General features: G+C 49.3%; 1 protein-coding gene across 1 annotated transcript; it reads left to right on the top strand.

The window, feature by feature from the left end:
- The first annotated feature begins 12507 nt into the window (after positions 1–12507).
- KCNK15 (potassium two pore domain channel subfamily K member 15) lies at positions 12508–17385 on the top strand. Its single transcript, XM_063076829.1, has 2 exons — positions 12508–12790; positions 16685–17385. The coding sequence occupies exons 1-2, from the start codon at positions 12508–12510 to the stop codon at positions 17383–17385; spliced, it is 984 nt and encodes a 327-aa protein (XP_062932899.1).
- Positions 17386–19614: the final 2229 nt, after the last annotated feature.

The following is a 19614-nucleotide window of genomic DNA, read 5'->3' on the forward strand; positions in this document are numbered from 1 at the left end:
AGTGATTTGAAGGCTGAGCTCACAGAGCTTTCCACTGTCTCCTTTCCCTACTCAAATTATTTCCCTTCTATTGAAGCACAGGTTGGAGTACACTTCCCAGTCTCCCTTACAGTTAGATGTGGCCACATGACTAACTCTCTACCAATAAAATATGAATGGAAGTGCCTCTTCCTGACTTAAGCCTAAGAAGATAGTGTCTCTTTCATGAGCTCTTTGCCCTTACCACTGGCTGCAGCCCTCAGTGGCCCAGCTGGCACAGTGCTGGTGGGAAAAATATCCCAGGGCAGTGGTTCTCAGACTTGCAGAATCTCTCAAAGGGCCTGTTGAAACACAGATTGCTGGACCCCACAACCAGAGTTTCTGATTTGCTAGGTCTGAAGGCAGGGCTTGAGAATTCACATTTCTAACAAGTTCCCAGGTGCTGCTGATGCTGCCAGTCCAGGGACTACCCTGAAAACCACTGTCCCAGAGAACGAGGGAGCACATGATGAAGAAACCTGTGTCTCTGAGTGGCCTGAAGGATCATAGCTGCCCTGTCAACCTGGGCAGCTCAGCTGAGAAAGAAGTAAACTTTTTTACCCCTTAAGTCACTGTACTTCTGAGCATCTTTGTTACAGCAGCTTAATCTTTTACCCTAACTACCCTACTTGGGTTTCTGTCACTTGCAACCGGGTGTCTTGACCAATACACTCATAGCTTCACTTCAGTAAGTCTAGACACTAAGAGAGTTTGTCTCTTTTTTCCTGCTTAACCCAACCCCCCACTATTTTCATCCTACCTTGGAATTGACCAGGACACTAGACAGGGTATGCAGAAGTACCAAGCCCCAGGAAGGGAGTGGAGACAAATTCCACTGCTTCAATACCGTCAAACATTAATATTATTGTCATTATTATTTCAACTACTTGACTGAGTCCCTTGAATGGCAGGCCCAGCTCTGAAATGCATCTTGCTGTGGGTCTGGAGGCAGCCCAGCTACTCTCTCCCTCCTCAGTGGGTACCTCTCGCACTCTCTGTTTTCCTGGCTCTAGGTGTACTCACACCATGGAGATAAAGGAGGGTGCAAACCCAGGAGGTGGGAAGCACCTGTGGCCCAGGCTCTACGTTGAAATGTTCGGCTCAGAGCCCTGGGGATGAAGCTTGCAGTGGGGAAAGGAGAGGGGTAGGGCAGGTTCTATGGCCCCTAGAGAGGACTCACAACATCCCCAGGCCTCTGTTTCCTGAAGTTACCAAGTCCTCAGCAAAGCACTTACAGGGTGTTTCTCTTACCTGACCCTCTACCATTGATAGGTGGGCCACAGTGGGGCTCACGGAGGATAGTGTTTCTCCTACGATTATTTAGCAAGTCAGAGCCCATTTGAGAACCAGGCCTCCAGCCTCTCGGCCCAGGGATTTTTCTATTATCCCATCCCGGGTTACAAAGCAACTATTTCTCCAACAGAAATCTGGGCTCTGGCCTTTGGAGGACCAGGGAGAGAGCAAAGATTCAGCCCAGCGAAGGCCTCTACCATTCTGGACCACACTCAAACCTTCCCCTGCCTCTTGAAGCACACCATATAAGCCCACCTTCGCCTCATGTAGTCTTAGGCAAGCTTCAAACTCCTCCAGCCCCAGTCTCTGAATCTGATAGCGTGCCTCAAATAACAAGAAACCCAAAACAGCTTAAAGAGTAAGGGATGCATTGGCTCACAATGTTAACCGAGTCCAGCAGCAGTGCGAGCTTCAGGTGTGGTTTGATCAGGGCTGGTTTCTCCACAGTGCTTTCAGCTCTGCTCTTCTCTGTGTGTCAGTAATAATTTCAGGCTGGCTTCCTGTTGTGCAAAATAGCTGTAGCCATTCTTTGATTCACACCTTCTTTACACCTTAACATCCAGAAGGAGGGGAGACAAAAGATTTCCAGATTCCTTGCTCAGGACCTAGGCTCCTGCTCAAACCATTCCCTGGGGCCAGGGGTTTGACAGGTGCTGACTGGTTTAGGCCTGGCTTTCCTGACCCGATCACTACGGCCAGTGAGCAGAGGGTGCTCTGAGCAGGAGTGTTTCTCAATCCTGCTGTGACTGCTATTTTTGATAAGCCAATTCCATATTTTGCCAAATTATCTGTACATCTCAGAACATGACCATCCCTAGTCTCCCCACCCCCAACTAAACGCCAATAGCGTCACTGTGATAACAGACTTGCCCTCACTCATTTACAAATGTCCCAGGGGCAGTTCTACTTCAGAAGAGACTCACTAGGCCAGTTGGTCCCACGCCTGGAGCTGGGGTGGGGCCATCTCACCCAAACCAGGACTGCTAAGCAAGATGGACGGGTGAGTGAATTTGGGGGAGACCACCCTGATTCCACTACATTCTCCTGCTCTGAATAAGGAAGGCATGCATCCCTGCTAGCCCCACCCACCTCTGCTTCTTGGTCTGGATTGTCTTTGTGACTTCTGGGGACTTTATGCCATTGTTTTTCCAGGGTTAAGAGTCTTAACTTTGCTACACTATAAACCATGCCTGGCCTCATTTGACAAGTGGCCCTGTGGCAGGGCCAACCACTTCTGAGAGGATCCAGCCCCCTGGCTGGATTAGTCTGCCATCCTGCTGCTTGCAGCTGACCAGATACAGGTAGCTGGTCATGTGTTTACCAGTCATAAATATGGACCCAGCCTCTACCATCTGAGTCTGAAGAACAAGGCACAGACACACATCCTACCCTCATAGGTGCAGAAGGACTTCACAGAGCTTCTTATCTGCTCCTTGCTACTATCATAAATGGCAAAGTAAGACTAGGTGGGAGAGCAGACTTACTTAAAGGCACCTGGCCATCCCAGCATAGTTCCTTTGGTTCCACTTGCCATCTGCACGCAGTTTCCCAAGTTTGCTCTGGTCTCTTCATTGTTGGGTCTTTGTACATGCTGTTCCCTCTGCCTCTCTCCTCCCTTGACTTTTCCAACCTCCAGCCTGGATTAGGTATCCCCTCTTCTGCTCCCATAGCATCCAGTGCTATTGCCACCATTGCCATAAGGGCAGGTGTTGGTTTTGCCTTCCCAGAATATCTTGCCTTTTCTTTTGAGGACATTTCCCCAGTTTTCCTTTGGGAGATCTTCTGCCTCAGTCCATATGGTTAAAAGGAGGCTGATTAAAACACCCCAGATGCAGATGCCAATATGTAACCAGTCCTGGTCAATTACAGTTCTAGTGATTGGCTCAGGGATAATCATGTGATCCTATTCAGTGAGAGTCAACATCAAGACTGTTTCTGGAACAACTGGGAAAGAGGTACCATCTTTTGATTCAAGTTGCCAAACTAGTAGAAGCTAAGCCTGGAATTGCTGGAGGCTATGTTTGCCACTGTGAGAAGAGACCCTGTTGAAAATGAAGCCACACGAACTAAGGGAATAAGAGAAACAAATGTCAGGGAACATGGTTTGAGTTGCTGGATTCAGCCATGCCTGAAGCCATACATCCCTAAACTTTTAGTTGTGTGAGTCAATAAATTCCTTTTGTTATGTAAATAGTTTGAGTTGTGTTCCTGCTTCTTGAACTAAGAGTCTTGACAAATATAATTAGATGTGGCAGTATAACTTACCTGTCTGTTCTTGGTTTTCTTTTGGGCTTTGTTCCCTAGAACTGAGTGGATTTTTGATTCATCTCTGCGTCCCTAGACCCAGAACAGGAGCTGGGACATAGCAGGTATTTAATACATGTCTGTTGAATGGTGATTGAGACCTGGGTGCTAGCTCTGATTTTTTCTCTAGTTTGTGACCTTGACCATCTATTTCTCCCTTCTGAGCTCAGTTTCCAACCCTGCACATGGAAATGATCCTCCTTGCCCTGCCTTACTTGAGGGCTGGGTTGAGGACCAGATAAGCCCAGGCTTACTGAAGTGCTTGGAAAACTCTAAAGCTCTGTATACATGCAAGTTATAATGATATTTTCAAAGATGTACATTTTGTCCTAATTTAAGCAGCCCCCAATAGACTATGAGTTCTTGGGGCACAAAGCTGCCAGAATTTGAAAGAGCAAGAGGAAGATCCGAGAAGCTCAGCCCCGACTGCCCCAGAGCTGCCTCCATGGACACAGACTTGTTGCACCTGCAGATTAGATAAGGAAGATGAGCCCCTGGCACCCAGCACCTGCCCCTCTCCCCCTCCATCCAGAAATCAGAGGATGCTGACAAGGGGTCCCAGTGTCTTCTTAAATTGGAGGCATTGCAAATGACACGATAATGGGGAAGAGTCTGGTTGGTTTTTCTCCACATTGTCTCCCTTTTCCTCCTGGGCAGCCAGAGAGAGACCACGTCTCCAAGCCAGGTGACTGAGGTTGGGCCACGGGATGTGTGTGACTCCAGATTTGGGACCATAAACCTCTCTCACAATCTTCCACACGCGCTCTCTGCCCTCATCCTCTGGTCACATGCAGAGGACCAGGTGGAGGACTTCAAGGTTCTAGAACATGGTTCTTAACTTTTCCTTATGAACCTAGGACCCTTGAGCATCTGATAAAGTCTATGGCATCTTTCTCAGACTACTAATTTTAATTGTATAAAATAAAACATGTGGGATTACAAAGGAAACAAGTTACTGAAATACAGTAACCAAAATTTAAAAAGTGTGTGATATAGTGTTTATTTATTTATTTATTTATTTTTTATTTATTGTGATCTTTATTAACACATGAAACAAGATCTAGTCTAATTACTGTAATTTCAATGTGGTGATATTATGAACAGTACTTTGAGATATCTGCAATAACCTCAATGTGATATGAAAATATCTGTGATTTCTATTGGCAACAAATAGGTACAGCTAATACTACTTTGTTGTCTACTTTCATAACGGAAGGAAATGTTAAATGTTAGAAGTTAGTGTAAATAAAAATGCAATTATTTTACTTTCAAGTTCGTGAATTCCTGAATTCCATTCACAGATCCCTTGGGGGTCTGTTGTCTCCAGGATAGGAATCTTGGCTTTACAGCATGGCAGAGCCACAAGAAAGAAGGAGCCTGGGTCCCTGAATGACAACATGGAACAGAGGTCCCTCCAGTATGTATTCAACCCACAGGAAAAGACTATTTTTTTTCCTGGAGCATTGAAACTTTAGGGCCAGGTCTGAGTTCTTGCAAGTCATTTAGCTTCTTTGAACCTCAATATCCTAATAAAGAAAATGTAGACTAGGATCCCTGCTGTGGTCTGAATGTTTGTGTCTCCCCACCCAATTCATACATTGAAACGTAATCCCCAAGGTGATGGTATTAAGAGGTGGGGCTTTGGGGAGGTGATTGGGTCATGAAGCCTCCACCCTCATGAATGGGACTAGCGCCCTCATAAAAGAGACCTGAAGGAGCTTGTTTGCCCTTTTGCCCTACTGCCATGTGAGGACATATAGAAGGGCCATCTGTGAGGAATGGGCCCTCATCAGACACCAAATCCACTGGCACCTTGATCTTGGACTTTCCAGCCTCTGGAACTGTGAGCAATAAATTTCTGTTGTTTATAAATTTCCAAATCTACGGTATTTTTGTTATAGCAGCCTGAATAAACTAAGACAATCCACGTCTTGTAGGACTGTCATGAAGATTAAAGGGAATGATAGCTTTGAATGCTCATAAACTTTAGGCCAATTTATAGTCAGAGTCTCCAAACACTGGCCAGTGAACTGGTACTAAAAATAAGGTGAAATCTCATCAGCTTAAATGGAATCCATCTGAAGGACTGACCTTTTACTCTGAGATTATGACCTTCCTAATTTGAGAGGTTATGAAATCTGTTCTCTTATAAAATGAGGGTGATTGTAAATAGCATTTGTGAATTTTTTTCCATTGTTCTTACTTTGCAAATGGAGTTGGCGATGTTATTTGGATTCATAAATATTTTAAGAAGTTTTGTTGTTTTATGAAAACCTAAAAGTATGAGAATCAGTACTTTCTACCACCACAAAAATATTCATTCCTATTAGCACTCAAATGTAATAAAGTTTAGTGAAAATTTGATTCCTGACCTGGCACAAGTTTGAACAGTAATGAGAGTTAACATGTATTAAGGGTCTCAGTATGCCCAAACTGATCTAAATATTTCATGTGTATAACTGGTTTAATTAAATAACCTGAGTTTATGTGGTAAGGGACACATATAAATAAGTTTATTTTTTCTTTAACCACTACCTCCGAACACACCCAATCAAATCTCTCCTTTTTGCTCATGCCTTTTGATCCAGTTTGAACATCTAATCATATCATACTTAACGCATTCCCTGAATCAAGCTTGACCCTTCATGTCAAGAATGTATTATTATTTAATTTAACAAACAGTTAAGTAGCCTAAATATGTGCACATTACAAGGTAGGTACTATTATTAATGGCATTTTATAGATAATAAGGCCCATTTTATAGATAGTATTGGCATTTTATAGAGAGGACAGGTGACTTTCCTAAGGTCACAGAGCTAGTAAGTTTTGGACCCAGGATTCAAAGCCAGGCTGTCTGGCTCCTGAAACTTACCCTTAACCTCTATTCCTAGTTCTCTGCCTCTGTATGCTGAGGGATTGGGATGGGGGAAGGAAGGTTGAGATAATGTCCCTAAGAAAGTCCTGCAGGCATGTGTCTTGTGGCCTTCTGGAATATGTCGGTGTTTAGCATCTCACGTCCATCCTCAGCTTTGGGGCTTTAGCTGGAAATCTGAGACAATAGGAAAAGTCCCATTTAAGAGTCTGTTACATGTGTGTCATCTAATTTAATCTTCATGACAGCCCTATATGGTAAGTATATTAAGCGGGTTAGTGCTAGCTGCTATAACAGCCCCCAGGACTCAAGGGCTTAAAACAATAGCAGGTTATCCCTTACTCACATATTCCAAGGCAGGTGTTCCTGGTTGGAAGGTGCTTTCCTTCATGTGGGGATCTGGGTGACTTACATGTTGTGGCTCCACCATCACCCAGGGCTTCTGCATCCAGATTTCAGACAGGGATGGAGAAGCTCAACTGCTTCTTAGAGGCTGTACCTGGAAGTGATACTCACCACTCTCGCTCACATTCCATTGGTGAAGACTAGTCACATGGTCATACCCGGGTGCAGGGGAGGCTGGGAAATGTAGTCTGGTTGGGTGGGTGTCTTGCAGAGACAACTCCACACTACTGAGTCATTTCCAGAGTGAGTGTGACAAAGAAGCCCTCCTTACCAATCTTTTTTCCAGTTTGCAAGGCTAACCAGTGCTCTCTATTCTGTCTGAATGCAACACTCGTGTCCCAGGAATACGGAATACTCAAAGCTAGTAGGCCATTCTCCCGAGGACTTGTCCCCATCATCTCTCTCCCACAGAACAGCAGGCTTGCCAAGAGTCTGCTAGGTTTGTTCCTAAACCAGTTTGCAGCAGCCACACTTGTTATTGTAAAGATGTGATTGAATTAGATAGTCCAGAAGCTGATGAAATATGAGTGCAAAAGGAAGAGATTTGTTTTTATGAAAACTCAATAAGGACTAGTTGCTAAAAGAAAACACTGTCAAATTAGGTGTGGAAGAAACAGCTACAGAAGATGTAGAAAAAAATAACTGTGAGAATCTAGGGGCATCCTGCACTCAAGTTGCTACACAAGTGTCTGCAGGTCCTTGCTCCACTTTAAAAAAAACAAACAAACCCAAATTGGAAATCAGAAGATTGATTCTGTGTGCAGTTAACGTAAGGATGACAGTGTGCAAAACTAATAGGTCCAGACTCAAAGAATAGACTGGTAAATGAGCACATGTTTATGCTTTCAACAGACTAAAATGCTCAAGGTATGTATCATTTAAAAGTATTCCCTGCTTCTTTGATTAATTGACTAACCACTGGTCCCAATTGAACTGGATATGAGGGCTTCTATGGGACTATTATCCACACTTTGTAGGTGAATAAATTGAGATCCAGGATAACACAGGAATGGAGCCCAGATTCAAAGCCAGTCAGTCTGGCTGCAAAGTCTATGCTCTTACCCCCTACGTCAGTGCCGTCCAGTGGAAATTTCTGTGGTGACAAGATGTTCCATATCTGTGTTACTCAACGTAATAGCTAAAGCCACCCACATTATTAAGCACTTGGAATGTGTCTAGTGCAACAAAGGAACTGAATTTTTTAATGTAGCTTAATTTTAATTAATTTAGCTATATACAGCCCCCTAGGGCTAGTGGCTACCATACTGGACAGCACAGCTCTGTGTTGTAATGACTATAGCACATGATTGTCTTCATGTCTCAGGATTTTTCTTTGCCTTGGCCCTTTCCAGCCCATGATGTCTTCTGAAATGGAAGTCCTGCCTCCTTTTATTCAGACACGTCTTGATTCCAATATATTATGCTGGCTGGGGAATGGAAGGGGTGGGCCTTGGAGGGAGGAAAAGGGGATTCGAGCTCAGCCTCTGTTAGCGCAGCTGAGCCCGAGTCACCATATGGCTGTACCTGCCATCTGTGCTAGCTCCTCGCTAAGCTACTCATCAGCAGGGAAGTGAGGCCACCACTGAGAGCAAGAGTTCAGCAGGTGGCTCCCCTCCTTGGCAGCGTGTCCTCAAACAAATCACTGCCTCTTTCTGAGCCTGGGTTTCCTCCTCTGCCAGGTGTAATTAAAAGTACCTACTCCATTGCACTATTGTGAGGATTAAAAGAAGTGATGCCTGCTTCGTGCGTGAATCATAGTAACTACTCAATAAACATTGTCATTTATTCTAACCCTTGGAGTAACCCTCCCGCTCAGACCAGAGGAACTGCAGGAAAAAATAGCAGTGGGGATGGAGAGAGAGAACAGGCTCGTTAAAAAACGTTTTAATGTGAAAATTCTCAAACATACATGAAAGTAGAGAGAATGGTTTAATAAACCTCCACACTCCTATCATTTAGATTTTTAAATTATTAACCAGAGTAAAAGTTTTAATATCTCCATTGATCCAAAGATCCTTAGGAGACTAAAGGGCAAACTCTCAATGGCTCCAACTAAAGGGTCACAAACATGTGTTAGGACTCCTCTGAGCAGCCCTGCCTGGGACCCAACAGAGACAAGGTATGGTTCAGACAGTTCTCATTTGTCCCACAAATAATATCCTCATCCACCTGGGAACAGTGGTGACCCCCCACTGGGTGTGGCTATAGTGTTTCCCTGGTAAGACTCATGGTTCCATCTCTCTGGGTCCCCCAAACCATATGGTTTGTCTTTCAGTGCCCAGAAAATTCTGGGAGATCCCAATATCCTACCAGTAACATTCTTTAAATTAGAAAGAGGCAATTTTTAATTTTTTGCAACCCAGATCCCTACATGATAATCAGCTGCAGAAAGGCCACAGCTGCCATCACTAAGGAGCTGGTACCTAATGTCCCATGAGATTTAAATAATCCATTCTTTTAGAGACAGACAGGAAAGAGATGTTATCAGGAAAAACACCTGGGCCTTCTGGCCTTCTGGAAAATTACTGAACCACATTCTAACTATAAAAACCAATCCCTTAAGATCACAGTAGGCCCAGGGAATAAGCAGAGCGGAAATGGGGAGAGAACAAATTAACTGGGTGGCGGGGGGTGCTACCATTTGCTGGGCTCTGCTCTGTGCTAAGCGCTTCTTTACACACTTCTGTTTAATCCTCACGGGAAAACTGTTAGGCAGTTACTCCTACCCCAAGTCACAGATAAGGAAACTGAGGCTCAGGGAGGTGAAGTCACTCACCCAGGATAGAACCAAGGTCTGGCTCACTCAGAAACCCAGGTTCTTTCTTAACCACTGCCCTACCCTGTGTGGCCTTAGATGAGTCCTCTCTTTCTCACTCTGAGCCTCAGTTTCCTCTCCCTGACATGGGAATGGCAAGGCTGCCTGGCTCGCAAAGCTTTCAAAAGGATCTAGACTCCTAAGGGGTAGGAAATGCTTTGAAGGGTACCCAGAACCCAGCCGGGGACTGGCATTGCCTATTCTGTTGTCCTCAAAGCTGACAACCCTGGAACTCTGGAAGAAGAAAATCCAAGGCCTTCTTGAGGGGTCACAGGTGTGACTCTGGCATGATGGTACAGAGAAAAATCACTAGGCCCCTTCAGGTCCCCAAAGGAGGAAGGAAGGGAGGAGGCAGAGGGAGGGGAGTTGAAGGGGTGCCTTGGGGTGTTGCTGTTTCTGGTGACTGCTCAGCTGACTTTTTTCCAAGCTGAGAAACACACATACACAAATTCTAACCTCCTCTGGCTAAAAATAGAGCCACTGAACCAAAAATGCTAAGCACAGGGCACGGTCACCTGCCTGGTAGGGCCAAACAACTCCCCCATGGCCCCATTAATACCCACCCCTAGCAGGCACATTTGACAAAGCATCTCTCAGCTGCATGTCACAGGATCCTCATAGGGTGGGGGAGTTCAGCCAGACAGGGGTCCTTAGCCCCAGCTCAGAGGTGAAGAAAGTGAGGTCCAGAGAGGTGATGGGAGCTGATAAAGCCAGCAGCATCTTGCCTGACCAGGATCATTGCTTCAGGAACCAGACAGCCCTGAGTTCAAGTCCTGGCTCAGCCACAACCTGGCTATGAGGACTTGGCAGGTCAAGTATCTTCTCTGTGCCTCTGCTTCCTGGACTGTAAAGTGAGGGCTCCACGAACAATGTCTGTGAATATGCCTGGCACAGACAGATGCTCCACAGTTTTAGCTTTGCCTCTGCTTCTGGAAAAAGAATTCTTGACATTTGCAGGCAGATAGTTATGAAAAGGGAGGAGAAACAGCTACTAGTTAAGGAGCATCTGGAAAGTGACACACAATAGCTTTTGTAATCCCCAACGTGGTCCTATGAGGTGAGCATTATTATTGTCCCATTTCTCAGATGGGACAACCAAGGCACAGAGACGTGGAAGAGTTTTGTCCACAAACACCCAGCTAGAATGTTCAGGAGTGGAATTTGAACCCTGGTCTCGTTGACTACACCTGTGTGCACGACCAGAACCTTATTAACTCTCCCTTGGGTGAGCTCTGCCCTTCCCCTAAGAACAAGCTGCCAGCTCCCATCACAAGCTTTTCTCAGGTCCTTTTGGGGTTGCAGGTCCTTGGTGTCCCACCTATTTCCACTCTGAGACTTTAGCCCAGGTTTCTGCTCCTCTGGAGTCCAGCAAAAACCAGAAAATCTAACTTGCTGATGCTGTAGCTAAAAATAAGGCCAAGGCAGCAGCACCAGCACTGTTGCCACCAGCACCCTGCTTCTAGGCCACCAAGCTGCCATCTTGCTTCTCAGAGGAAGGGGTCCAGGGCCCCCTGTACCAGGGCCTAGGACCCCATCTCCCTGGGAACCTAATTGGGGCAGGTGCAGGGTCTGACATCCCTACAGGCCTGGGCATCCACTCACCTGTGATATGTGTAATAGTGACTAACACTTCTAGACGAGTCCTCAGGGCCCAGCACTGCTCTCAGGGCTTCACATCTATGGGCTCATTTAATCCTCACAACCACTGTCTTGGTTCCCCGTTGTTGCTGTCACAGACGATCACAAACGTAGCTGCTTAACAAAGTTCTTATCTTCTAGTTCTGTAGGACGGAGGTCTACGCAGGTTTCCCTGTGCTAAAACCAAGGTGTTGGCGGGACTGCATTCCTTTCCAGAGGCTCTAGGGAGGCTTTGCCTTTTCCAGGTTCCAGAATCAGCACACTTCCGTTTTGCTGTGACCCTCTTCCTCCATCTTCAACGCCAGCAACGTCAGGCTGAGTCCTTCTGCCGCTGCTGTCTCTCTGGTTCTCTCTTCTGCCTCCCTCTTCCAATGATAAGGACCCTTGTGATTCCACTGAGCCCACTGAGATAATCCTCGATAATCTCTCATTCCAAAGCCAGTTTATTAGCAGCCTCAATTCCATCCGCAACCTTAATTCCCCTTTGCCATGTAACCTAATATATTCACGAGTCCCAGGGATAGGGTGCGGGCATCTTTGGGGGCGCCCATTCTTCTGCCCACTACAGCTCCTTATAAGATAGGACCCCAATTAACTGATGAGGAAACTGCGTCATCTCAAGTTCACACAGCTGGTAAGCAATGGAAGTGGGATATGAACCCAGGCAGAGTCCCCGTTCTTCTATCTGCTACTGCTCCTTTGTTCACGGTCATTGGGAAGGAGGCAGGGGAGGAGAGAAGGGAGGAACGGAGGAGGAGAGGAGGGAAGGGATGAGGGAAGGAGGGAAGGTCACAGGGAATGGAGAGAGGAGGGAAGGAAGGAAGGTCACAGGACGAGTTAGTGGTGGAGAGGGGGCTTCTGCAGACCTGGGCTTTGGGCCTTCGCTTCGGATGTCACCGTTTGCAGACACGTTAGCCCTGGGGCACCAGCGGGTAAACTAAGGCAGGTGCGTGGGAGGGGGCGGGGCAGCAGCGGCCGGAGGAGCCCTCCGCTCCCCGGGCCTCCCCCGCGCCGAGGCCCCGCCTCTGGGCGCCCTGTAGGCGGCGCGGGGCTGGCCCGCGGGCCGGGCGGGGGCGCAGCGCGGGCGGGCGCGGGCCGCCGTCGGGGCGCCCGGACGGACGGGGACGGGGTCGGGGCCGCGGCCGGGGTCGGGGGCGCGGCCATGAGGCAGCAGGGCGTGCGCGCGGCCGCGCTGGTCCTGTGCATCCTGTCCTACCTGCTGGTGGGCGCCTTCGTCTTCGACGCGCTCGAGTCCGAGGCGGAGAGCGGCCGCCAGCGGCGGCTGGCCCAGAAGCGCGGCGAGTTCTGCAGCAAGTACGGCTTCTCGGCCGAGGACTACCGCGAGCTGGAGCGCCTGGCCAGGCAGGCCGAGCCGCACCGCGCCGGCCGCCAGTGGAAGTTCGCCGGCTCCTTCTACTTCGCCATCACCGTCATCACCACCATCGGTGAGCCGCCCCGCGCCTCCGGGCTGCGGTCCTCCTCTGCCCCTGCCCGGCGGAGTGACTCCCGGCAGGTCGGTTCGGCCCGCCGAGCCCCCCAGCCTCCCTCTGCCGTCCGGGAGCTGTTTGCGCAGAGCCTGATGAACGCCCCAGGGGCTGGGCGACCCAGGGGCTGGAGTTGCTTCTTTGCCTGGCTGTATCTATCACACTAGCTGTGTAACCTTAGCCAAGTTGCTTAACCTCTCTGAGCCACAGTTTTCTTCTCTGTAAAATAGGGGTGCTAATAGGCCCTATCTCAGGGTTCTGATGAGATCATTATTATCAAGGAGATAATATATGCAGAAAGTTTAGCACAGGGCCTGACACATAGAAGATTGATTTTATATGATAACAATTATTTTGTTACTCCGTGAGCACAGGGACTTAGTCTGTCTTACTCACTACTGTATGGCCAGTGCCTATCATGTACTAGATGCTCAATAAATAAATATTTGTTGAAGGAATTACTGATTACCACAAGCTTTGGGCCTCACCCTCAGGGATCAGAGCAGTACCTCTGCAGCATCTGGACCGCCAGCTGTTGCCATGACTACCAGCTGGCTGGGGAATCGAGAAGGAAAGAGGTAGGCTCTGCAGGGCTCCCAGCTTGGTGTCAGCCACTCCCCGGCTTCCAGCTGTAGCTGTCCAGGCCCCCTTGGGCTCGGGCCACCAACCTGGAAGCCGGTGCTGTGGAGAAAGTTTCTCTGTAATGCTCTTGCAAGTGAATGTGAGCTCTGGGTTTAGCGGTGGAGTTAAAGGCAGGAGTTCTGTACCGAGAGTGGAGTTCTGCTCTGGTGTCTTGCCACCTGCCTTCTCCCGCAATTGACTGTACTTCTCTGACCTCTGGTTTTCTCAAAGCCAAAATGCAATGGTTCCTACCTCACTGGGTGCTTGCCAGGTTTAAATGAGGTCAAGCATGTAAAATGCTTGCACAGTGCCTGAGGCTAAGTCAGCACCATTAATTAGTGATAATAATCATTATTTGCTGACCAAGGCCCCAGCTCCTATTCGGCCCTTTTGCCCTGCTCTTGTCTCCACGGGCACTCCTGCTTCCCTATCTCGGCTCAGCCTGAGACCCTCCCTGTCGCTGTGCCCACTGGTGTGGGACCCCATCCACCTCTTCTGCCCTTCCCCACATTCTTTGGAGGCTCCCAGATGGCACTGGCCTCCTCTCCTGGCTGTTCCCCTCTGACATGCATCTGGAAGCCTGGGGAAAGAGACTCAGAATAAAAGTGGAAACAGGAGGAGTTTTGCCTTTTCTGGCCACCTGGCAGTGCCACCACCTGCTGTGTGGTCCTGTCTTCTTCAGCCATTCTTGCAGAGAGCCAGGAGCCAGGGCCCAGGAGCTCAAGTTCTCCTTGGATAGAAGAAGCACTGAGAGGCAATGGAGAATGGTGGTTAATAGCTCAGTTCCTGTGACCTTTGGGCCGCTTTCGCCCTCTGTGCCCAGTTTCTTTATCTGTAAAATGGGGATAATAATATCATCTCCTATAGTCATTGGGAGGGTTAATAAGGTAGATAACCCATGTGGAGTACCTAGCATGTTTAGTTATTACCATTATTCATTTCACTCTCAGCTAAAACCCGGCATAGCCCCCAAACAGCTGGAAACAGCACTTCCCAGCTTCTTGTTCCTGAAGAGGCTCCTCTGTCTTGCACTAGCACCCCCTTCAAATTGGCTTGATTCAAAAAACTTTCACTGAGCCTGTAGTCTGTGTCAGGCTCTGTGCAGAGCACTGGTGTCTGGGTGACATAGAGAAGTGACTGCCATGTCCCTGCCCTCAAGGAGCTCATAGTCTAGTGATGGGTGGAGCCCCCTTCCCCTAAATAACAGAAATGCAAACTGATAGGGCCATGCAGTAGAAATGTGGATGTGGAACAGTAAGTCTTGAAATATGCCTGTTGTGTTGATATTGTGAATAAGTTACATAAGCACACAGCACACACTTCACAGTGTAAAAAAGGGTATAGAACAAAAAGAAAGTCTCCTTCCTGCCCTGTCTTTCCACCCATAAATTCCACTCCCTGGATCAAATACAGTTACCAGTTTCTTGTGTATACTTCCAGATATTTTCTCTGCCTATATATTCCTTTAAAACACACACACATGTTATATAGACATTATATTACACATACTGTTTTGTCCCTGTTTCTTTCACTTAACATATTTTGGTGATGTTTTTATATCAATCCCTGTATCTTCTTTTTCATGGCTGTACAGGAGCGTTTCTCAGTTTCGGAATTATTTTGGACTGGATAATTCTTTGCAGTGGTGGGGTGGGACTGTCCTGTGCATCGCAAGATGTTCAGCAGTATTCCTGGTCTCTATCCTCTGGATGACAGTAGCACACAGCCACCCCCTCCTCTGCTTGTGACAACCAAAAATTTCTCCAGATATTGCCGAATGTCCCCTCAGGGTCAAAACCACTCCAGGGTTAGAACTCCTACTGTGTAGTGTTCCATCATTTAGATGGCAACATGATTTATTTAACCAGGCCCCTACTGATGGAACTTAGGTTGTTTCTAATTTTTGTTATGACCATCAATGCTGCAGAGGTGACCCACATGCATAGATCATGTTGCACATGTGTGTAAATTGGATGGCTAACTTTCTAACTCGAACTGCTGAGGTCAAAAGGTTTGTATATTTTAGGGCCGGCCCATGGCTCACTTGGGAGAGTGTGGTGCTGGTAACACCAAGGCCACGGGTTCGGATCCCTATGTAGGGGTGGCCGGTTAGCTCACTTGGGAGAGTGTGGTGCTGACAACATCACATCAAGGGTTGAGATCCCCTTACCAGTCATCTTTTTTTTTTTTTTTAAAAAAAAAAAGGTTTGTATATTTTACATTTTGGCAGATGGGCCAATCTACTAGAGGAGACATACATGTTCTGTTGATCCACTCTTCCTGGGTTAAGGGCCCCTTTGAGAATACCATGAAAGCTGGTGCTGCTCTCCAGGAAAATATACATGTGCATTCATTCCACAGCAATGACACATGTTCCAAGACTCAAGGAATCCTGGTCATGTTTAGATCCCCTACAAGGACTGAGGGGACCCAGTGAAGAATATCGCTACACCAGACTGAACCAGAACCAACAGGTGTTTAGTGAGGGCTGACTGAATGGTCAAGGGAGGCAGAGACTGGCGGAGGGGAGAAAGGAGCAATCCAGGAGAGGGAAAATCCAAGGAAAGGCATGTGGAGTGGGACAGGCTGGTTGGGGACACAACATGGGGTGTAGCTGGAGAGCGGGGATGTGAAGAGAAGGGAGTGAGGCTGGAGGGGGGTGAGATTCGGATCAAGAAAGAGCTTGGGCATCGTAATTCAAATGAATACTTGATAACTGCAGCCATGATCAAGACATGAAACCCCCGAAATTCCATCACCCCACAAAATTCTGTCATGCCCCCTTACAGTTAACTCCCCCTCCAGTGACTGGCAATCCCAGGTGTGTTCTCCATCCCTATAGTTTTGCCATTTCCAGAATGTCATTTAAATGAAATATGCAGTAGGTAGCCTTTGGAGCTTGTTCTTCCATAATAGCCCGATGTATCTGAGATCCACTCCTTGGTGACAGTAGTTCATGCCTTCCTGTTGCTGAAAAGAGTTCCACTGTTTGGGGTACCGCAGGTGGTCCGTCCATTCCCCAACTGAGGAACATTTGGGTGTTTACACTCTGGGACGTTTATGAATAGCCACGCACGGTTTTAAAGCTGGGGAGTGACCTAGTCGAGCTAGTGTTTGAAGATGGTCTGCGGGGCTCTGCGATGCGCGGGGGACACCAGCAGGAGGGCTGCGGGGGGGGCGGTGTTCCATGCAGCTGGGCACTCACCGACCCAACCCTTCACTGTCCCTGCACAGGGTACGGCCACGCCACGCCGGGCACGGACTCGGGCAAGGTCTTCTGCATGTTCTATGCGTTCCTGGGTATCCCGCTGACGCTGGTCACCTTCCAGAGCCTGGGCGAGCGGCTGAACGCGCTGGTGCGGGGCCTGCTGCTGGCGGCCAAGCGCTGCCTGGGCCTGCGGCGGCCGCGCGTGTCCACCGAGAACATGGTGGTGGCCGGGCTGCTGCTGTGCGCCGCCACCCTCGGCCTCGGGGCCGCCGCCTTCGCGCACTTCGAGGGCTGGACCTTCTTCCACGCCTACTACTACTGTTTCATCACCCTCACCACCATCGGCTTCGGCGACTTCGTGGCGCTGCAGAGCGACGAGGCGCTGCAGACGAAGCCGCCCTACGTGGCCTTCAGCTTCCTTTACATCCTGCTGGGTCTCACGGTCATCGGCGCCTTCCTCAACCTCGTGGTCCTGCGCTTCCTCGCGGCCACCGCCGACGCGCCCGAAAGCGCCACCAGCCCGCTCCGCCTGGGGGCGCTCGAGAGCCGCGGCCCCTCCAGGACCCGCCGCCCAGCCCGCCCCGGGGGCTCCCGCTCTATCTCCCATAGCATCCACCAGCTGGAGATGTGCGCCCGCGACAATCTGGGCTTCTCTCCGCCCTCGAGCCCCGGGGCCGTGCGCGGCGGCAGGGCAGACAGGCCCCCGGTCCGGCGGAATTCCATCTGACAGCCCTCCCCGCGGGGCGGGGGTGGGGGGGAAGAGCAATGGGAGGGTCTGGCTTCATCCATCGGCGCACCCTCCCCAGGGCTTGGACAGGGGTGAGGAGCCTGCATTCTGGCTTCTGCCACAAGCAGTTTCTCATTACCTCCTGCGGCAAGTTCCCTCGGTCCTCTCCAAAAATATATTGAAGTCGTATCATAAGCACAAGCCAGACTCTACAGCCGTCCCGTAGACGTAGACATACGGTGCGAATCCCTCGCAGTCCACATTGTTGTGGAAGGCGTGGCCGCATCAGCATCGGGTCCACGTCACCAGCTGGCCCTTCAGAGCGGAGGCAGGCGGCTATTTTTTCTGTTGTGAAGAGGCTGGTTTTCCGTGTTGTGGGGAAACATACAATTTTCAGTCCTGGAATCCGATCAGCGAGGCCAGATGCTCGTATTATGAAAAGCACGGGGAACAGAGATGGATGAAATGGGCCGAAGGGTCCAGTGTGGGTCACAGGGCCAGTCTCCGCACTATTTATTCTCTTTGCCCAGCAGGTAGAGTGGGAACTGGCCCATGTCCGAATAATTGCCCCACCCTCCTAGCAAAGCTGATGCTGTCCCTGGCCAGCCCCACTTCAGAATGAGAAGGGCTTTGCTGTTACCCACTACGTCGCTGGGGCCACCTGGATGCAGCCGGACGCTGCGGGATAAGCTCTCTTCTAGGTCCCGCCAATCACCAGCAATGTGACCTTGGGGAATCTCATCCCCTCCCTGGGCCTCAGTTTCCACATCTGTAAAATGACTGGGTTCATCCAGAACCCTGATCCCCTCCTGTGCATCTGTGGCAGGGCTTTCTGGAACAGGCCTCTGTCCCATAACGCGGTACACAAAGCCCATTGTGGTGATCCTAGCATCCCTCCCTCAGCCCCTTAAAACACCACCTTCCCTTAACTTCCCAGACAGAACTGTTTCAATACAAAGCAACAGCAAGCCAGGTTAGAAAAGCCAAAAACTTTTAATTTTCAACATGAGCTACATGGTCATAAACACAATGCAACGTGACCCATTCCAACCCAGGGGCCAGGAACCCTCCCTCCCCAAAGGCCCGGGAAGCTCCTGCTCCTGGAGAGGGAATAATGGAAAGGTGGGTGGATGGAGAGAGGCCCCCAGCCTGAGGACCTGGGGCCCTGTCTTCCTGCCACCCCTCGGGAGGCTGTCAAACAGTGAAAGGGCTCCAGAGGTGATGCCGACAGCCCTGGGTTCAAGTTTCCACTGCCCTCACAGAAGCTCTAGGTACAATGGACACCCTCAGCCCGCCTCAGGGTTTGAGTCAGGCGAGCTCATGGATGTGAATGTTCTTCGTCCACTCTTAAGGTGCTGCTCTACGGACAGGGGGCCCTCCTAGAAGGCCTCAGGAGTCACTACAAGGGAATGGTAGTGGGCCTGGCATAGCGCTGCTGCTCAATAAATAAATGCAGGTGACCTCGCCTAATGCAACAGCTGTGCCTCCAAAGGGGGTGGGACTCAGCGCTGTTTCCAAACACTGAAATGTACCCAGGAGCTCCTGGTTTAAGGAACTGGATGGTGAATCAGCTCAGAAAGTGCATAACCACCCCCTTAACTATCTGCTTCACCTCCAGGAGTAGAAGATAGAGCTCTGAACTATTGAAGAGCTGAGTTCTAGTCCTGGCCCAGCCACTAACTCACAGTAGAACCTTAGGCAGGTGCCTTCCCCTCCCAGGACCTCAGCTCCCCTCTCTTTAAAACGGGGATGACAACACAGGCCCCCACCTACTACCCAGGGGCTCTTGTGAGGGTCAAAGGGTACACTTGAGGTAAAAACACTCTGAAAACAGAAAGTTTGAAAAGCACTACAAGGAAGGCCAACTCTCCTTGCATCTGAGTTTTAGGAGCATTTCCCTAAGGTGAGGTGAACCACAGCCTCACCCTCTCACAGCCCTAGGCAGGAGCTGGTTTTTCTCAGCTCTCCCTCCAGTTGGTTCTGGCCCCTCAGCAGGAGCCCTCACCCAAACGTCACAGCCTGGAACAAGTCCTGCACACCCTGTCTGCAGGGCCAGATTCCCAAGACAGGGAAGTCTCCCTGGCAACCTTCTCCCCCAAACCCAGGCCCAGGAAGAGCTAGTGGCCCACAGAGACAGACCCACAGGGCTACACAGCCTGGGGCTTATTCAAGGCCAGAACTATGTACCATGGCAGATGTGCCCTGGGGCAATGGTCTCCTGTCACCTGA

This window comes from Cynocephalus volans, chromosome 1, assembly GCF_027409185.1.
Source record: "Cynocephalus volans isolate mCynVol1 chromosome 1, mCynVol1.pri, whole genome shotgun sequence".
Classification (NCBI taxonomy): Eukaryota; Metazoa; Chordata; class Mammalia; order Dermoptera; family Cynocephalidae; genus Cynocephalus; species Cynocephalus volans.